Source organism: Bacillus rossius, chromosome 11 (assembly GCF_032445375.1).
Source record: "Bacillus rossius redtenbacheri isolate Brsri chromosome 11, Brsri_v3, whole genome shotgun sequence".
In the NCBI taxonomy this organism is placed as follows: Eukaryota; Metazoa; Arthropoda; class Insecta; order Phasmatodea; family Bacillidae; genus Bacillus; species Bacillus rossius.
In genome coordinates this window covers 5,573,523-5,589,896 of record NC_086338.1, presented here as the reverse complement: position 1 = coordinate 5,589,896, position 16,374 = coordinate 5,573,523, and the positions used below count along the sequence as shown (strand labels likewise).

General features: G+C 56.6%; 2 protein-coding genes across 3 annotated transcripts in view; one reads left to right on the top strand and one right to left on the bottom strand.

The window, feature by feature from the left end:
* The window catches only part of LOC134536595 (gastrula zinc finger protein XlCGF57.1-like), a 256,297-nt gene extending 240,167 nt beyond the window's left edge, over nt 1-16,130 (top strand). The window contains exon 7 of one of the 2 annotated variants that reach the window (XR_010075811.1): nt 15,946-16,130. The gene's annotated coding sequence lies outside the window, so the exon portion shown is untranslated. The remainder of the gene's footprint in view (nt 1-15,945) is intronic. The other variant, XR_010075812.1, reaches the window with a different exon arrangement.
* LOC134536538 (activity-regulated cytoskeleton-associated protein-like) lies at nt 7,644-8,300 on the bottom strand. Its single transcript, XM_063376271.1, has one exon. The coding sequence runs from the start codon at nt 8,298-8,300 to the stop codon at nt 7,644-7,646; it is 657 nt and encodes a 218-aa protein (XP_063232341.1).
* Nucleotides 16,131-16,374: the final 244 nt, after the last annotated feature.

Genomic DNA, 16,374 nt, shown 5'->3' with positions numbered 1-16,374 from the left:
GGGGAGAAGAGAGATAGGACGGTAGGAGGAAGGTAAGGATGAAGGCTTGCCGGGCTTGGGGATGGGCGAGACGATGGCGAGTTTCCAAGGAGACGGAAAATGGCAGAGGATGAACATGGCGTTAATGATGCGAGTGAGAAAAACAGTGGCTTTACGGGGAAGATGGCGCAGAACGGGGGCGGGAATGGAGTCGGAGCCGGGGGCCGAACGAAACTTGAGATGGGAGAGCAGAGAGGTGACTTCAGAAGGCGTGGCAAGCGGGAAGGGCAGGACATCAGGGAGGAGGGGGAGAGTGACGTGACAGGACAAGGGGGAAGGAGCATCATCATCGTCCGAGGACTCCGACGACAAGGTGGGGAGGGGGGCGGAGGCGAAGGTGGTGGCGAGGTAGGCGGCGACCGCCTCGGTCCGCTCCGAAGCCGTCTCCGCCACCCCGACAGGAAGAGTGAGGGGAGGGATGGAGGTGGGAACGGAACGAAGGCGACGGACGTAAGACCACAGAGAGCCAGAGGTAGCGGTGAGGGAGCCGAGGCGCCGCGCCTCCAGTCGGGCCCTCCACCCCGCGATCAACCGGCGGCACCACCCCCGGAGCACCAGGTAAACTCGGCGATGCAGCGGGGAGCGGCTCGCCTGCCAGCGACCACGGAAGCGGTTGCGCAAGGACACGGCGTCACGGAGATACGGCGGGAAGGGGACGATGAGAGGGCGCGGAGGCGCGAGCGGAATGTGAGAAGAAGCGGCCGTTGATATGGCGTCGGAAAAGTAGAGGACTCGGTCGTCGAGTTGAGCAGGAGTGGCGAAGGGAAGCGTGAGGTCCAGAGCAGCGGAGAGTGAATCCTGGAAGCCATACCAGTCGGCGTGGATGAAGTCGTACCGGGGGAGGTGAGGGTTGGTGTGAGGAAAGAAGTGGAGCGAGCCGAGGACAGGCAAGTGGTCGGAAGTACCGGCGGTGATGGTGCGAAGGTGAGAAATGACGGGAAGGGGTGATGAGAGAGCGAGGTCGATGACACTGGGGCGGCGATGGCGCTGGGCCGGATAGAAGGTCGGTGTGGGTGGTGCGTGAAGAGAAAGGTGAGTACGCCGGAGGAATTGACAGAGGGAGCTGCCCCGCCGGTTCGCGGCAGCGCAGCCCCAAAAAGGATGGGTCGCATTGTAGTCCCCGGCCAGCACGACGTGGGCGTCGAGACGTCCGAGGGCCACAATGTCGTCGGTAGGGAAGGGGAATTGGGGCGGGAGATAGAGGGAGACCAAAGTCAGGGAGTACGGAAAACCGTGCAAACGCACGGCGACAGCCTCGGCCGCGGGGGAAGACGGAACGAGACGACGATGGTGGGACAAGGTAGCGCGGACGAGTAACGCCACTCCTCCGCCCCGACCATCACGATCGGCGCGGTGAACGGCGTACCCTGGAATATGGAGGGGTGTGGGGGGGTCGAGCCAGGTTTCTGCGAGGAACACGACATCGGGAGAATGCACCCGGAGAAGGTGGAGAAGATCGTGGAGTTTGGGAGGAAGGGAGAAGGTGTTCCAGATAAGGATACTAAGGGGTGGGGCGTGATTCATCAAAGAAATTGAGGAGGGCTTGGAGGAGCACCTCAAATTTCTCCGATGGGGTCTGGGCACGGGAAAGCGCTGTCAGGACCTGGCGGATGAGTGGCAGGTAGTGGCGGATGAGCGTGATGAGTTCCCTCAACATGGATGTCAGCGAAGTGTCGTCTGAGTCGGCATCGGCGGGGCGAGTGGAAGTGGATGACGTGGCGGGTGGCCTCTGTGAAGTGGATGAGGGGAGGTGAGCAAGAGGTGGTGCCCGGGAAGAGGAGGAAGGCGGGTCGTGGCCCTGCCAAGCAGGAGTCCGCAGGGCCGGGAAAGTCCGAACGTCAGAAGGGAGCGGAGCAGACGGGCGCGGAGCGTCGGTCGTCATCGTCGGGTCAGCAGGTCGCGGCGGGTGTCGTCGGATGTATGCCTGTATGACACGGCAGTCCGTCGAGGTAGCAAAATGCGGCCCGTCGCAATTGACACACTTTTTAGTCGTAGAGGTGCAGTCTCGCGACCAGTGGTGCCCAGCGCATTTGAAACACCTGGGGTCCCGCTCGCAGCGTGTCGATGGATGTCCGGTGGACTGGCACCGATAGCACTGGGGTACCCTCCCAGAGCCCCGGTAGCGCTCTACGGTCACCACCCAGCAGCCTAGCGTCTTCAGTTTGAGGAACCGCGTCGCCTCCCCTAGTCCGTTGGTGCAGACGAGGAAGGGCCGGGTTGTTGAGTCGGCGGAGGTGCGGAGCGGCAAGACGGTGCCCACCGGGAGGCCGAGGTCCAGGAGAGCCTCCTTGACCTCGTCCGCGGTGGTGGAGGAGGGCAGGCGCTTGACCACAACACGGTCGGTGCGCTCGTCGGGACGCAGGTGGGTGTAGGGCTGGTAGCCATGTCTCTTGAGGTGGTCGTAGAGGAACTGATGGTCGTGAGGATTAGCAGTGTAGAAAGACGTACGATCGTTAATGGAGGTGGCGGTGAGTGAACCGGTGAGCAAGGACTGCAAGTGTTTGATGTGGAGGAAGGGTTGAGCGGTCGGCGAGGAGCGAATGCCAATGGGTGGCATGCGAGGCGGCTTAGGTGCAGACGGAGCAGAGGTGGCCGGCCGCTGAGACGTGGATGGCTGAGGTTGCGGAGGGGAGACAGATGTAGAAGGTTGAGGCTGGGGCGGCGCGGCAACAGTCTTATGTCTCTTCGGGTGCTGGGTACGACGAGGCTTGGCGGTGAGAGGAGGAGCAGATGATGCGGCGTCGTCGATGTCAGAGTCAGGCAAGGAGGATAAGGATCCGTAGCGGTTTTCCAGGGGACGGCGTCATCCGAAGAGAGCACGTCGCGGAGAGGCCGCTTGGTGGTCTTCCGAGGCTTCACGAACCCAAAGTCGTCGTCTGAAGTAGCTGGAGCGGCGGTGTCCATGGGGTCCACAGGCGCGTCAACGACGAGAACGGGTAAGGAGGGAGCGGCAGTCACGATGGGCGAGGTGATAGAGGCAGTGGTGGTGGTAGTGGTGTAGACGGACAGAGTAGGAGACGAGGTAGCAGTCGGAATAGTGGACAGGTCGATGCCGGCGAGGTGTTTCGAGTCGCTGACCTTGATGTTGGCGCTCTGGGGGCGGACCCCCGCCGGTGCCGAGGGCGAAGGCAGAGCCCCCCCCCCCCCCCGACACGGAAGAGGCCGCCACACCAGGCGCGGTCAGCTTCGTCGTCGATGGTTGCGAAGATGCAGTTGCTTTCGCTGGTCGTCCATAAGGGTTCGTCGGCGTTGGTCGGTCGGTCAACATGGTGGCTTCGGCCGAAGGCCTCGGACCGAGATCGTCTCCGCCCAGGTTCGGCATCGTCGGGTGGGGATCCATTCCAGATCCCCCCCTCGACCTCCCCTATAGGCTACGATTCGGTAGCACACAGCACTCACAAGAAGAGGATCTAGGTGCTAAGAGCTAGATCTACGACAAGAGCACTCCTGGTGGTCGACTCAGGAACTTGCAGCAGCAAGTCTCGGCAGCTCGCTAAAATCGCTGAAAGGAAATCAGTTAGTATAAAGCCGAAAGTGCACTGATTTGCTTCAAATAGCTTGCAAAAATTCCCCTGAACAATACTATGCCTTTGAAGGGAAACCAGCGCACTCCATCTACCCAGAAATTACTGGGAAGAGCTTTCCTGCCTGGCTTAGCTCAGCCAGAGTAAATATACAATGTATGTACATATTCATCAGGGAGGGCACATCTGTACCCTTCCTGTGCATACATATTCGAATTACAATACTATTTACATTTACTTGTACAATTTAAAGGCTTCTTGATACAACACTGGGTATTTACATATTTGTCCTGAATTAGGCTGGGCAGGTAGACAAAGTTTCCTTAATTTACATTCCCCTTTGTCTGCCATCTAGGGGCGGGTGGCGAACTAACTTTCCTCCCCATAGATTGTGCAGGATGGAAAGCGCACTTGGGGCTTGTGCTATCATACCAGCCGATGCCAAACTGGTGGACATGACAATTCGCCCCCCTCCCTCTGTGGCCTTGGCTGGGATCGTTGCACATGCCAGGAGTCAGCACGCTCGGCTTCAGTCCCAGGGCTGGCTCCTCTACACTGGCCACTACACTTCGCTTTATGATAACCTGTACCGTGCCGGTTTGGTGAGGCGATCCCATGGTTATAGCCTCTGGCAGGGACTGGAGTGTCTTCTTGGAGTGGTGTTTTCTTCTTGCCGAGTGTCCTGGGGTCCTGATGACATTGTCCCTAATGATGGGGATTCGCGGAGATTATCTGGGCCCGGGTTAGGTTTTCCGGTGGGATCCCTTAGTGGGGATTTTTGTAGGTCCTTTTGGTGGACCTTGATGGTCTTCTGAGGATTCATTTCTAGGTCGAGCATTTTCCCGCGTCTCCCCACGATTGGGTAGGGTCCCTGCCACCTAGGGGAGAGGCTGGTGCAGAAGTTATCCTCCTGTGAGGACATTGGGTGTGTCCGCCAGTAGGCCCAGTCCCCTACTTGGAGTGTTGATTCTTGCAATCCTTCAGGAGATGCAGGGTGAACCCTTTGGTGGTATTGAGACTGATGTTCTCTGGCGGCTTGTTGTCGGGTTTCGGCTTCGGCTCCGGTGCGCGGAATTTTCTCCTGTGTTTCTTCGGCTTGTTGGGGTTGGGTAGTGGGTAACTCCCATTCTCCAGGTCGGGGAAGTTCGTTTCCCAGCAGCAACTGGCTGGGGCTGCAGCCGAGCGCTTCATTGTATCGGTTCCGAAGGGAGAATAATATCGATGGGATATGCGAGTCCCATTGGCGGTGGTCTTCCCCAAGCCGAATCCGTATTCCCTTTTTAATTTCTTGATTCCTTCGTTCTGTGGGGTTCCCCCTGGAATGGTACAGTGCGGTGGTCCATCGGTTCACTCGCCATCGCTTGCAGGCTTTGCCCCATTGTTCTCCAGTGAATTGCTCCCCATTGTCTGTAAGGATCTGTTTGGGATATCCCCAGCGTGAGAAGACTTCATTCTCCAAGGCTTGTATTAACTTTGGGGCTTTAGAGTTTCTCAAGGGAAATGCCTCCACCCATCGGGAGAAAAGGTCGGTAACTACTAATAGGAATCGATTTCCCTGGGCACTCTTGGGGTATGGCCCCATGAGGTCGGCTGCTACTGTTTCCCAGAGTTTCCCTGGGCGGCGAGGATGAAGATGGTCGGGCCCCGCAGGTCGGTGTGCTTTGGTCGTGTTGTACCGATAGCATTGCCCTACATACTCTTCCACATCCCTCTTTATCCCGTCCCAGGTGTATCCTTTTTGGATTGCCCTCCGGGTTTCCGCCATGCCAGGGTGGCCGGCGAGATCCGCATCATGGTATTCCCTTACTACCTTTTCCCTTAAGGCTCGGGGAACTAATAGTTGTGGGTTGGCCCCCTTGTCAGGCCATCTCACTAGGCCAGCGGGGTGGAGGCGGTGGGTGCGAGCAAACTGTTGATCAGCAGGCGATTGCTCAGAAGGTGGGGTATTATGTATGCGCTGCAAGCGCTGCACCATCATACCAATGCCTGGGTCTGCTTGTTGGCCCTGTGTTATGGCTTGGCAGAGACTTTCCCCTGGGATCCCCGTTTGCTGTAGGCTCATCCCTTCCGTTGCTGTTGGAGGGAGTGGGTTCGGGTCTGCGACCATCCTGTCATAGTCTTAGAAGTCATCTTCCAGTGGTGGCCCTGTGGGTGCTCGGGACAAGGCATCTGCGAACTCATTGTCTTTCCCGGCACAATGCTCAATGGTGAAATCGAACTCCTGTAGCATCAATGCCCAGCGGGCGAGTTTCGCATTACTGTCCTTCATAGATCCCAGCCACGTAAGTGCCCTGTTGTCGGTCCGCAACGTGAAATGCTGGTCTTCCAGGTATGGCCGAAATCGCTTGATGGCCCACATGATGGCCAAGCACTCCAGCTCATTGCTGTGGTATTTTTGTTCTGCCGGTGATAGCTTGGTGCTGGCATAGGAGATGATCCTTCGGTTTCCCGGAGTCGGTTCCTGGTATAGTACCGCTCCTAGTCCCTTTTGGCTGGCATCTGTTTGTAGAGTGATTGGCTGGGTTGGGTCGGGTCGGCCTAGCCTCTTGATCTGGGAGAATGTCTTGCGGAGGTCTGCCAGGGCTTGTGCTTGTTCGGCCCCCCAGTGAAAGCGCACTTGGGGGCTCAGCAGATCGGTAATGGGTTGGCAGATACTAGAGAAATGTGGTACAAATTCCCTGATCCAATTGCAGAGACCCAATAGCTTCCGGACTTGACGTACCGATCTGGGCGCTTCAGCTTCCATGATGGCCTGTATTTTCTCTGGATTAGCTTCGTTTCCATCTGCTGATACGATGTGTCCCAGGTACTCCAGTTGGCTCTTTCCAAAGTGACATTTTTTTAGATGACAAGTTAGATGGTGTAACTGACACCGTTCCAGTACTTGTGCTAGATGGGTTAGGTGCTCCTCCCAAGAGTTGGAAAAAATAATAATGGCATCAAGGTAGGCAAAGCAGCATTGCCCAATGAGATCCGGTAACACATCCTGTGACATCATTTGCTGGAATGTACTAGGGGCGTTCTTCAAGCCAAAGGGCATGACTTTGAACTGATAACGCTCCCCTGTCGGAGTGGTGAAGGCAGTCAAATGCTTGGAGTCTGGGTGCATGGGGATCTGCCAGTACCCTGATTTAAGATCCAGGGTGGAAAATACCCGGGCTGTCCCAATGGCTTTAAGTGTTTCGTGGATATTTACTGCTGGGGGCGCGGCACTTACTGTCACCTCATTCAGCGGCTGGAAGTTAATGCAAAAGCGTGGTGTCTTGTCCTTTTTTGTCACTATGACAATTTTCGAGTTGTATGGAGACCGGCTGGGCTCTATGATATCCGCCTCCCGCATTTCAGCCACCTGTTCTGCAATAAACTTCCGCTTGTGGTGTGGGGGATCCCCTGGCCTACAGTAGATGGGACGGTTGTCTTTCAGCGTGATTTGGTGACATGCACTTGAAGTCCGTGGCAGGTTTCCATTGGGCATGAAGACAACTCTATAGGGCTGGAGCATATCAACCAATTGTTGTTGAAGAGACTCAGGGAAGGCTTGTTGTAGGTCTGCCAATGATAGTTCCGGTAGTGATGTCTCAGTTACTCGCCGGGCTACCCAGTAGAGGGTTTGGCGTGGAGCTCTTCCAAAACATATCCGCTCTGCTTCGAAATCCATAACAGCCTTTTGTTCAATAAGCCAGTCTTGCCCCAGTATCATGTCTTTATGGAGGTCCTCGGCTACCCAGCAGGAAACTGGCACTTCCCTGTCTCCAATGTGGCACCTCAAGGAGATCCTGCCTTGGAGCATAATACGGGTGTTTCGTTGTGCTAGTTGGGCATACTGTACTTGTGTGGTCATGGCGGCTCCAGTCTGCTGAACCAACTCGGCTTTTACATAACTGGTAGTGGCTGCAGAATCCAGTAATGCATAGATTTGGTGAGGGCCCAGCTGTACCGAAAGGCGGGGTAGGACCCGAGGGTGGTCCTGCTGGATGCTCGTCACTTGCCCAGCTCCCTCTGGTTCTCTTGATATGGCAAGTGGGTTCTTGTATTCCTCCATTCCCTTGGGGAAGGTTCCGGAGGTAGGTTTCCTTCCCCTTAGGCATTTCCCTGCAAGGGCTTCTTGTCCTGGGTGTCCCGCTGTTGGCGTCGGACCGGGCATTCTGCGTTGAAGTGCCTCTCAGGGCAGTACCAGCATTTTGGTACCTCCTGGCGGCTGACAGGTTTCTCCTCCCGAGTGGGGAAGGCGTTCACTTTTCCCGTGGAAGTGCTCCGGGTCTCTTGATAGTCCCGTTGTACTGCGGTTGCTCGGAGATGTAGCTCTGCCCAATCCTTGGGAGGTGGGTGTCTGAGGAATGGCCGTAAGTTGGGTCTGACCAATTCCAGTGCCGTAGGAAGGAATTCCTTCACATTTATATCAGAGTAGAGGCGTTCATATAGTTTCTTCTTGCGGGCGAGGAAACTCTCTATTTCCTCGCTGTCCTTCTGCTTGCGGCTGAACAACTGGGCAGTAAGTTCCGCGATTCGTGGCAGGCTGCCGAACTGGTTGGCGAAACTTGAGGCAAAATCTTCCCAGGTGTCGTAAAGTCCTTCATGACTCTTCCACCATCCAGTAGCTTCTCCCATTAGTAGTCCTCCGACATGGTCAATCTTTTCGCCCTGGGGAATCCCCTGGGTCTGTAGGGCCTGCTCCCAGTGCTGGAGCTGTTTGACAGGATCCTCATGGTCTTGTCCCCGGAAAGGCCTCGGTGTCATCTTCGTTTCGGCGCCACTGGGAATTTCTGGGGTGTTCCTACATATCCCGCACTTGAAAGAGAGTTCCGTGAGGTTCAGTGGGGTGTCATCCCAGCCTAAGCAGGATAGATGGTACTCCCGATAGCAGCTCTTGCAGGTGGTAAGCACTAGGGCAGTCCGTGGGCAGTCTCGGGCGAAGCATTGGCGTGGTACAACTGATGTTGACTTCTGGTCCCGCAATTGTTCTCGGCAGGTTTGGCATATGTGGATGAAGTCTTGGGGATCGATGTCTCGATTATTGTGTCCCAGACACTGCAAGTGGAATAATGTCCTGCAACACACGCAGGGGGTTTGGGGTCCATCCTGGGTACGGCAATCTGGGGCGGCATACGGTGTAGACTCCATTGCGGTATTTCTGTTGTGCGCCACCAGGTGTTGTCTTCACTCCTGGAAGTGGAATTTGCTCCGGCTGTGCTGATAGCTCTTGTAGAGGCAGGGCGTGGTCCTCAGGTTATCCAAGATGACTGGCCCCATGTTGGGCGCCAAATTGACTTGTCCCAGGCAGAGGGGAGGAGCGGGAGCGGTCCCCAAGCAGGGGTCGCTGCCCAAGGGCAGGGGAAGGTCGGGCAGAGGGGAGGAGCAGGAGCGGTCCCCAAGCAGGGGTCGCTGCCCAAGAGCAGGGAGAGGTAGGCAGGAGGAGCGGTCCTCCAGAGAGGTTGCTGCCTAAATAATACTGCTCAAGTTTTTTTTTTTTTTTTTTTTTTTTTTCAAAGGGGACTCACTGAAGGGAGTCACCCACCAAAAAATCCATCATTTAATAAAAAAGGGCACAAGGTACAATAAAAGATTGGTACATGGGCACAAGGCCTGCAAGGTGACAATAGTCTTTATTCAACAACAAAGCAGAGCTTCCCCGACGAGGTCGTCCTTGATGCTCAGCTACTTATTGATGGGCGAGTTCTTCACGGCTGCTGGGGGGTCCTCAGGGCTCGGATGGTGCCGCGCCGTTGATGGGCCGGCGCGGAACAGCGGAGAGAAGATCATCATGGCGGCGCCGAGGAGGATGGGGTTCCCACAGTGCTACCAGTCGGCGTGGAGGCCCCAGGGTCATCTGTCTGGTCCACCGGCCGCGCCTACGTCGTCCGGCTGTCCTTCGTTAAGTAAGTGATCGTAACTGAAAAGCGGACGTCGTGGGTGCGGTGCGTCGGGCGGCGGCTCCGCCAGCTGCCGAATGTACGGATTGTCGCTACGTCGGCAACGACGGAGGAAAGTGTCGGTCGTCTGACAGAGCAGGTGGTGGAGGTGCGGAAGTCCCGTCCTGTCCAACAGTGTCTGGCGGAGCGTGGCGCGAGGGAGGCCGAGGAGAAGGCGGGCACCAAGAAAATATGAGCACGTGACAGGTCGAAGGTTGGAACGAGATGAGTGAACCCAGACCGGGCAGGCGTAGATGAAATGTGAGATGACATATGAGCGATATGCGGTGAGGCGAACTGGGAGCGGAACGGCAGAGGACGGCCTGAGTACGGTGGCCAGCTGGGCCAAGATGGCGCGGGACTTGGTGCGGACGGATTCCAGGTGTGGAAGAAAAGTGAACGAACGATCGAGGGTGACCCCGAGATAGCGGAGGGTGGGCGACCAAGGGACGACTACGGTGGAGATGCGGGGGGGGCGGTCCTGGTGAGGATGAAGACGGGAGAAAATGATAGAGCGTGATTTGGAGTGATTCAAGCCAATGCCGTGCTCAAGGAACTGGGCGTGGAATGAGGTGAGTCCGCGGGCAAGGCGGTCGCCGAGCAGCCGCTCGGAGACGGAGGAGGCGAGGAGACAGGTATCGTCGGCGTACTGCACCAGGTAGGTCCCAGGCGGGGGCTGCAAGTCGGAAATGTGGAGGGCGAACAGGAGAGGCGAGAGAATGGCGCCCTGGGGGACGCCGGCGAGAATGGGCCGGGGTGCGGAAAGCGTCCCCTCTACTCGAACCCGGAAGGAGCGACCCCCCAGGAACGAGCAGAGGAGACGGACCAGGTGCGGCGGAAGACCGATGGCGGAGAGGCGAGAGATGAGTTGGGAATGCGGAACGGAGTCGAATGCACGGGCCAGGTCCAAGAGCACCATGCCCGTGTGTTGCCGCCTGGCGAACCCCTGCACCACCAGGAGTTCCACACGAGCAATGGCGTGGGTGGTGGAATGACGGGGGCGGAAACCAAACTGGTGATGGGGGAGCAGGTGAAGGGTGTTGACTTGAAGAAGAAGGTGCCGGTGGATGACTCTCTCTGCGATCTTGGAGAGGATGGGGAGAAGAGAGATAGGACGGTAGGAGGAAGGTAAGGATGAAGGATTGCCGGGCTTGGGGATGGGCGAGACGATGGCGAGTTTCCAAGGAGACGGAAAATGGCAGAGGATGAACATGGCGTTAATGATGCGAGTGAGAAAAACAGTGGCTTTACGGGGAAGATGGCGCAGAACGGGGGCGGGAATGGAGTCGGAGCCGGGGGCCGAACGAAACTTGAGATGGGAGAGCAGAGAGGTGACTTCAGAAGGCGTGGCAAGCGGGAAGGGCAGGACATCAGGGAGGAGGGGGAGAGTGACGTGACGGGACAAGGGGGAAGGAGCATCATCATCGTCCGAGGACTCCGACGACAAGGTGGGGTGGGGGGCGGAGGCGAAGGTGGTGGCGAGGTAGGCGGCGACCGCCTCGGTCCGCTCCGAAGCCGTCTCCGCCACCCCGACAGGAAGAGTGAGGGGAGGGATGGAGGTGGGGACGGAACGAAGGCGACGGACGTAAGACCACAGAGAGCCAGAGGTAGCGGTGAGGGAGCCGAGGCGCCGCGCCTCCAGTCGGGCCCTCCACCCCGCGATCAACCGGTGGCACCACCCCCGGAGCACCAGGTAAACTCGGCGATGCAGCGGGGAGCGGCTCGCCTGCCAGCGACCACGGAAGCGGTTGCGCAAGGACACGGCGTCACGGAGATACGGCGGGAAGGGGACGATGAGAGGGCGCGGAGGCGCGAGCGGAATGTGAGAAGAAGCGGCCGTTGAGATGGCGTCGGAAAAGTAGAGGACTCGGTCGTCGAGTTGAGCAGGAGTGGCGAAGGGAAGCGTGAGGTCCAGAGCAGCGGAGAGTGAATCCTGGAAGCCATACCAGTCGGCGTGGATGAAGTCGTACCGGGGGAGGTGAGGGTTGGTGTGAGGAAAGAAGTGGAGCGAGCCGAGGACAGGCAAGTGGTCGGAAGTACCGGCGGTGATGGTGCGAAGGTGAGAAATGACGGGAAGGGGTGATGAGAGAGCGAGGTCGATGACACTGGGGCGGCGATGGCGCTGGGCCGGATAGAAGGTCGGTGTGGGTGGTGCGTGAAGAGAAAGGTGAGTACGCCGGAGGAATTGACGGAGGGAGCTGCCCCGCCGGTTCGCGGCAGCGCAGCCCCAAAAAGGATGGGTCGCATTGTAGTCCCCGGCCAGCACGACGTGGGCGTCGAGCCGTCCGAGGGCCACAATGTCGTCGGTAGGGAAGGGGAATTGGGGCGGGAGATAGAGGGAGACCAAAGTCAGGGAGTACGGAAAACCGTGCAAACGCACGGCGACAGCCTCGGCCGTTGGGGAAGACGGAACGAGACGACGATGGTGGGACAAGGTAGCGCGGACGAGTAACGCCACTCCTCCGCCCCGACCATCACGATCGGCGCGGTGAACGGCGTACCCCGGAATATGGAGGGGTGTGGGGGGGTCGAGCCAGGTTTCTGCGAGGAACACGACATCGGGAGAATGCACCCGGAGAAGGTGGAGAAGATCGTGGAGTTTGGGAGGAAGGGAGAAGGTGTTCCAGATAAGGATACTAAGGGGTGGGGCGTGATTCATCAAAGAAATTGAGGAGGGCTTGGAGGAGCACCTCAAATTTCTCCGATGGGTTCTGGGCACGGGAAAGCGCTGTCAGGACCTGGCGGATGAGTGGCAGGTAGTGGCGGATGAGCGTGATGAGTTCCCTCAACATGGATGTCAGCGAAGTGTCGTCTGAGTCGGCATCGGCGGGGCGAGTGGAAGTGGATGACGTGGCGGGTGGCCTCTGTGAAGAGGATGAGGGGAGGTGAGCAAGAGTTGGTGCCCGGGAAGAGGAGGAAGGCGGGTCGTGGCCCTGCCAAGCAGGAGTCCGCAGGGCCGGGAAAGTCCGAACGTCAGAAGGGAGCGGAGCAGACGGGCGCGGAGCGTCGGTCGTCATCGTCGGGTCAGCAGGTCGCGGCGGGTGTCGTCGGATGTATGCCTGTATGACACGGCAGTCCGTCGAGGTAGCAAAGTGCGGCCCGTCGCAATTGACACACTTTTTAGTCGTAGAGGTGCAGTCTCGCGACCAGTGGTGCCCAGCGCATTTGAAACACCTGGGGTCCCGCTCGCAGCGTGTCGATGGATGTCCGGTGGACTGGCACCGATAGCACTGGGGTACCCTCCCAGAGCCCCGGTAGCGCTCTACGGTCACCACCCAGCAGCCTAGCGTCTTCAGTTTGAGGAACCGCGTCGCCTCCCCTAGTCCGTTGGTGCAGACGAGGAAGGGCCGGGTTGTTGAGTCGGCGGAGGTGCGGAGCGGCAAGACGGTGCCCACCGGGAGGCCGAGGTCCAGGAGAGCCTCCTTGACCTCGTCCGCGGTGGTGGAGGAGGGCAGGCGCTTGACCACAACACGGTCGGTGCGCTCGTCGGGACGCAGGTGGGTGTAGGGCTGGTAGCCATGTCTCTTGAGGTGGTCGTAGAGGAACTGATGGTCGTGAGGATTAGCAGTGTAGAAAGACGTACGATCGTTAATGGAGGTGGCGGTGAGTGGACCGGTGAGCAAGGACTGCAAGTGTTTGATGTGGAGGAAGGGTTGAGCGGTCGGCGAGGAGCGAATTCCAATGGGTGGCATGCGAGGCGGCTTAGGTGCAGACGGAGCAGAGGTGGCCGGCCGCTGAGACGTGGATGGCTGAGGTTGCGGAGGGGAGACAGATGTAGAAGGTTGAGGCTGGGGCGGCGCGGCAACAGTCTTATGTCTCTTCGGGTGCTGGGTACGACGAGGCTTGGCGGTGAGAGGAGGAGCAGATGATGCGGCGTCGTCGATGTCAGAGTCAGGCAAGGAGGATAAGGATCCGTAGCGGTTTTCCACTGGGACGGCGTCATCCGAAGAGAGCACGTCGCGGAGAGGCCGCTTGGTGGTCTTCCGAGGCTTCACGAACCCAAAGTCGTCGTCTGAAGTAGCTGGAGCGGCGGTGTCCATGGGGTCCACAGGCGCGTCAACGACGAGAACGGGTAAGGAGGGAGCGGCAGTCACGATGGGCGAGGTGATAGAGGCAGTGGTGGTGGTAGTGGTGTAGACGGACAGAGTAGGAGACGAGGTAGCAGTCGGAATAGTGGACAGGTCGATGCCGGCGAGGTGTTTCGAGTCGCTGACCTTGATGTTGGCGCTCTGGGGGCGGACCCCCGCCGGTGCCGAGGGCGAAGGCAGAGCCCCCCCCCCCCCCCCCCCCCCCCCCCCGACGCGGAAGAGGCCGCCACACCAGGCGCGGTCAGCTTCGTCGTCGATGGTTGCGAAGATGCAGTTGCTTTCGCTGGTCGTCCATAAGGGTTCGTCGGCGTTGGTCGGTCGGTCAACATGGTGGCTTCGGCCGAAGGCCTCGGACCGAGATCGTCTCCGCCCAGGTTCGGCGTCGTCGGGTGGGGATCCATTCCAGATCCCCCCCTCGACCTCCCCTATAGGCTACGATTCGGTAGCACACAGCACTCACAAGAAGAGGATCTAGGTGCTAAGAGCTAGATCTACGACAAGAGCACTCCTGGTGGTCGACTCAGGAACTTGCAGCAGCAAGTCTCGGCAGCTCGCTAAAATCGCTGAAAGGAAATCAGTTAGTATAAAGCCGAAAGTGCACTGATTTGCTTCAAATAGCTTGCAAAAATTCCCCTGAACAATTCTATGCCTTTGAAGGGAAACCAGCGCACTCCATCTACCCAGAAATTACTGGGAAGAGCTTTCCTGCCTGGCTTAGCTCAGCCAGAGTAAATATACAATGTATGTACATATTCATCAGGGAGGGCACATCTGTACCCTTCCTGTGCATACATATTCGAATTACAATACTATTTACATTTACTTGTACAATTTAAAGGCTTCTTGATACAACACTGGGTATTTACATATTTGTCCTGAATTAGGCTGGGCAGGTAGACAAAGTTTCCTTAATTTACATTCCCGTTTGTCTGCCATGTAGGGGCGGGTGGCGAACTAACTTTCCTCCCCATAGATTGTGCAGGATGGAAAGCGCACTTAGGGCTTGTGCTATCATACCAGCCGATGCCAAACTGGTGGACATGACAATCTGGCGGGGCATTTAGGTCTGTATATAATAGCTTGTAGCATAGTGCGTCAGTGTTGGGCCACATTTCCGGGTGAATCCGAACTATCAGACATAGTACGGTGCAGATTAGCCTGAACGTAATGCCGAGTATCCAGCCAGGAGAAGAACTCTCGTGACGCCACGTGCGAAACTAGACTGTCACAGGCGGGGCTGGGACAGCCCCATGTACAGGGTCCTGTATTAATAAATAGGGTGTTCGTCACAGACTGGTGGTGAATAATTATACGTATTAGCTTGACCCTCCTTGGCCACACTGGCCGAATCCCACTCTACCCAGTACAACTGAGCAACCGGGCGTCGAACTACGAGGGAGGGCGAGCGGGACGACGACAACCGGTAATTGTTTATGAATTTTGTACATATTGTTTGTGTTATTGATTCTTCGTAGAACATTATGGTGGTTGTGAGATGGTTTCTTCATAGTCTGAATTTGTATCTATTACAAGTTACTCAGAATGAAATATTGTTTTTGCTAATTTTTAAATTTATTTGCATGTTTCTAAAGTTACATTACATGAGAAGCCAAGGCCACTAGGTACCATTCATAATACATTGTTTAAATGTTTTTGAGAGGCTTTATTTTATGAACAATTATTTATTTGCCAGGATAAACATAGGCAGTGAATGCTAGGGTTTTACGTTGACAATTTTTCAATAAAATAAGTAGACCAAGCAATGGTGTTTTGGTTTCATCTGGAAAGATGGGAACTCTTCAGACGTCATTACTTATACATATTCACGACATTCTCTCACGTGCAAGACATGGGTAGGTTTTAGTTTGAGCTTACAGTGCAGTGCTAAGACAAAACCTGGGGCCTGTTTCACAATGTTTACAATTTACAAGTTTACAAGTTACAAGTTACCAGCGATAGATATAGAAGTACTTGTAAAATGTGTTCCACAATAAAATACTGACACCGGCCTGGCTGCCTCCCCGTCAAAGCTATCTAGTTTTTTGAGGAATGGGTCTCGGGGTTTGGGTTTGGCCAAGTGGTGGGAGGCAGGGACGTGTCTGTAGAGGTGATCCTTGGGCTGTTTATTCCACCCAAGACACGTTACACTACAAATGATATACTCCGCTACGTGAAGTGTGTTTTTTATTACTTTTCAAACTTTACATGGTGCTATCCATCCCCTGGCCGTGACTGTTCGGTGATGACCCCGCTTATAATGGTGAGAGAGGGAGTTTGAAGAGAACAGAATGTTGGGGACGTTGCTGCTGTGATGGCACTAGGCTCGCGATGGCTGTTAAGACCTGCGCGGTGACGCATAGCCAGTGGGGTTGTAACTCTCTCTAGATGATGTTGCAGAATTGGCGCGAAGGTGGCCTCTCAACGTTGCGCGAAGACGACCAGCCTCTCCGAGCTCCCGGTGGATACTGACTCACTCGTGTAGCACGGCGCTACAGGAGGCCTGCTAATTGTGCGCCAGAAGCGCAGCATGTGGGGAACAGATGCAGCCAAGTTTATGACATATTTGCACGTTGAACAATTGCATTAATAAGTAAAAACATTTGATGTATTATACATTACATAGTTTATGTCTGTGAGAGAAAACATGTGCCCTTGAATGCTATAGTCTGGCGGAAGCACATTGCCACACCCAGCGGAGTGCTTCCGCCGAGGTGGCCGGTAGTGGTGCTCGCTGCGGGTCGTTTGGTGCATTCACACTCGTTGCACCACGTTGCATGCGCGGGCTTGTTCGTGGCACACGGCTTTGAGAGGCAT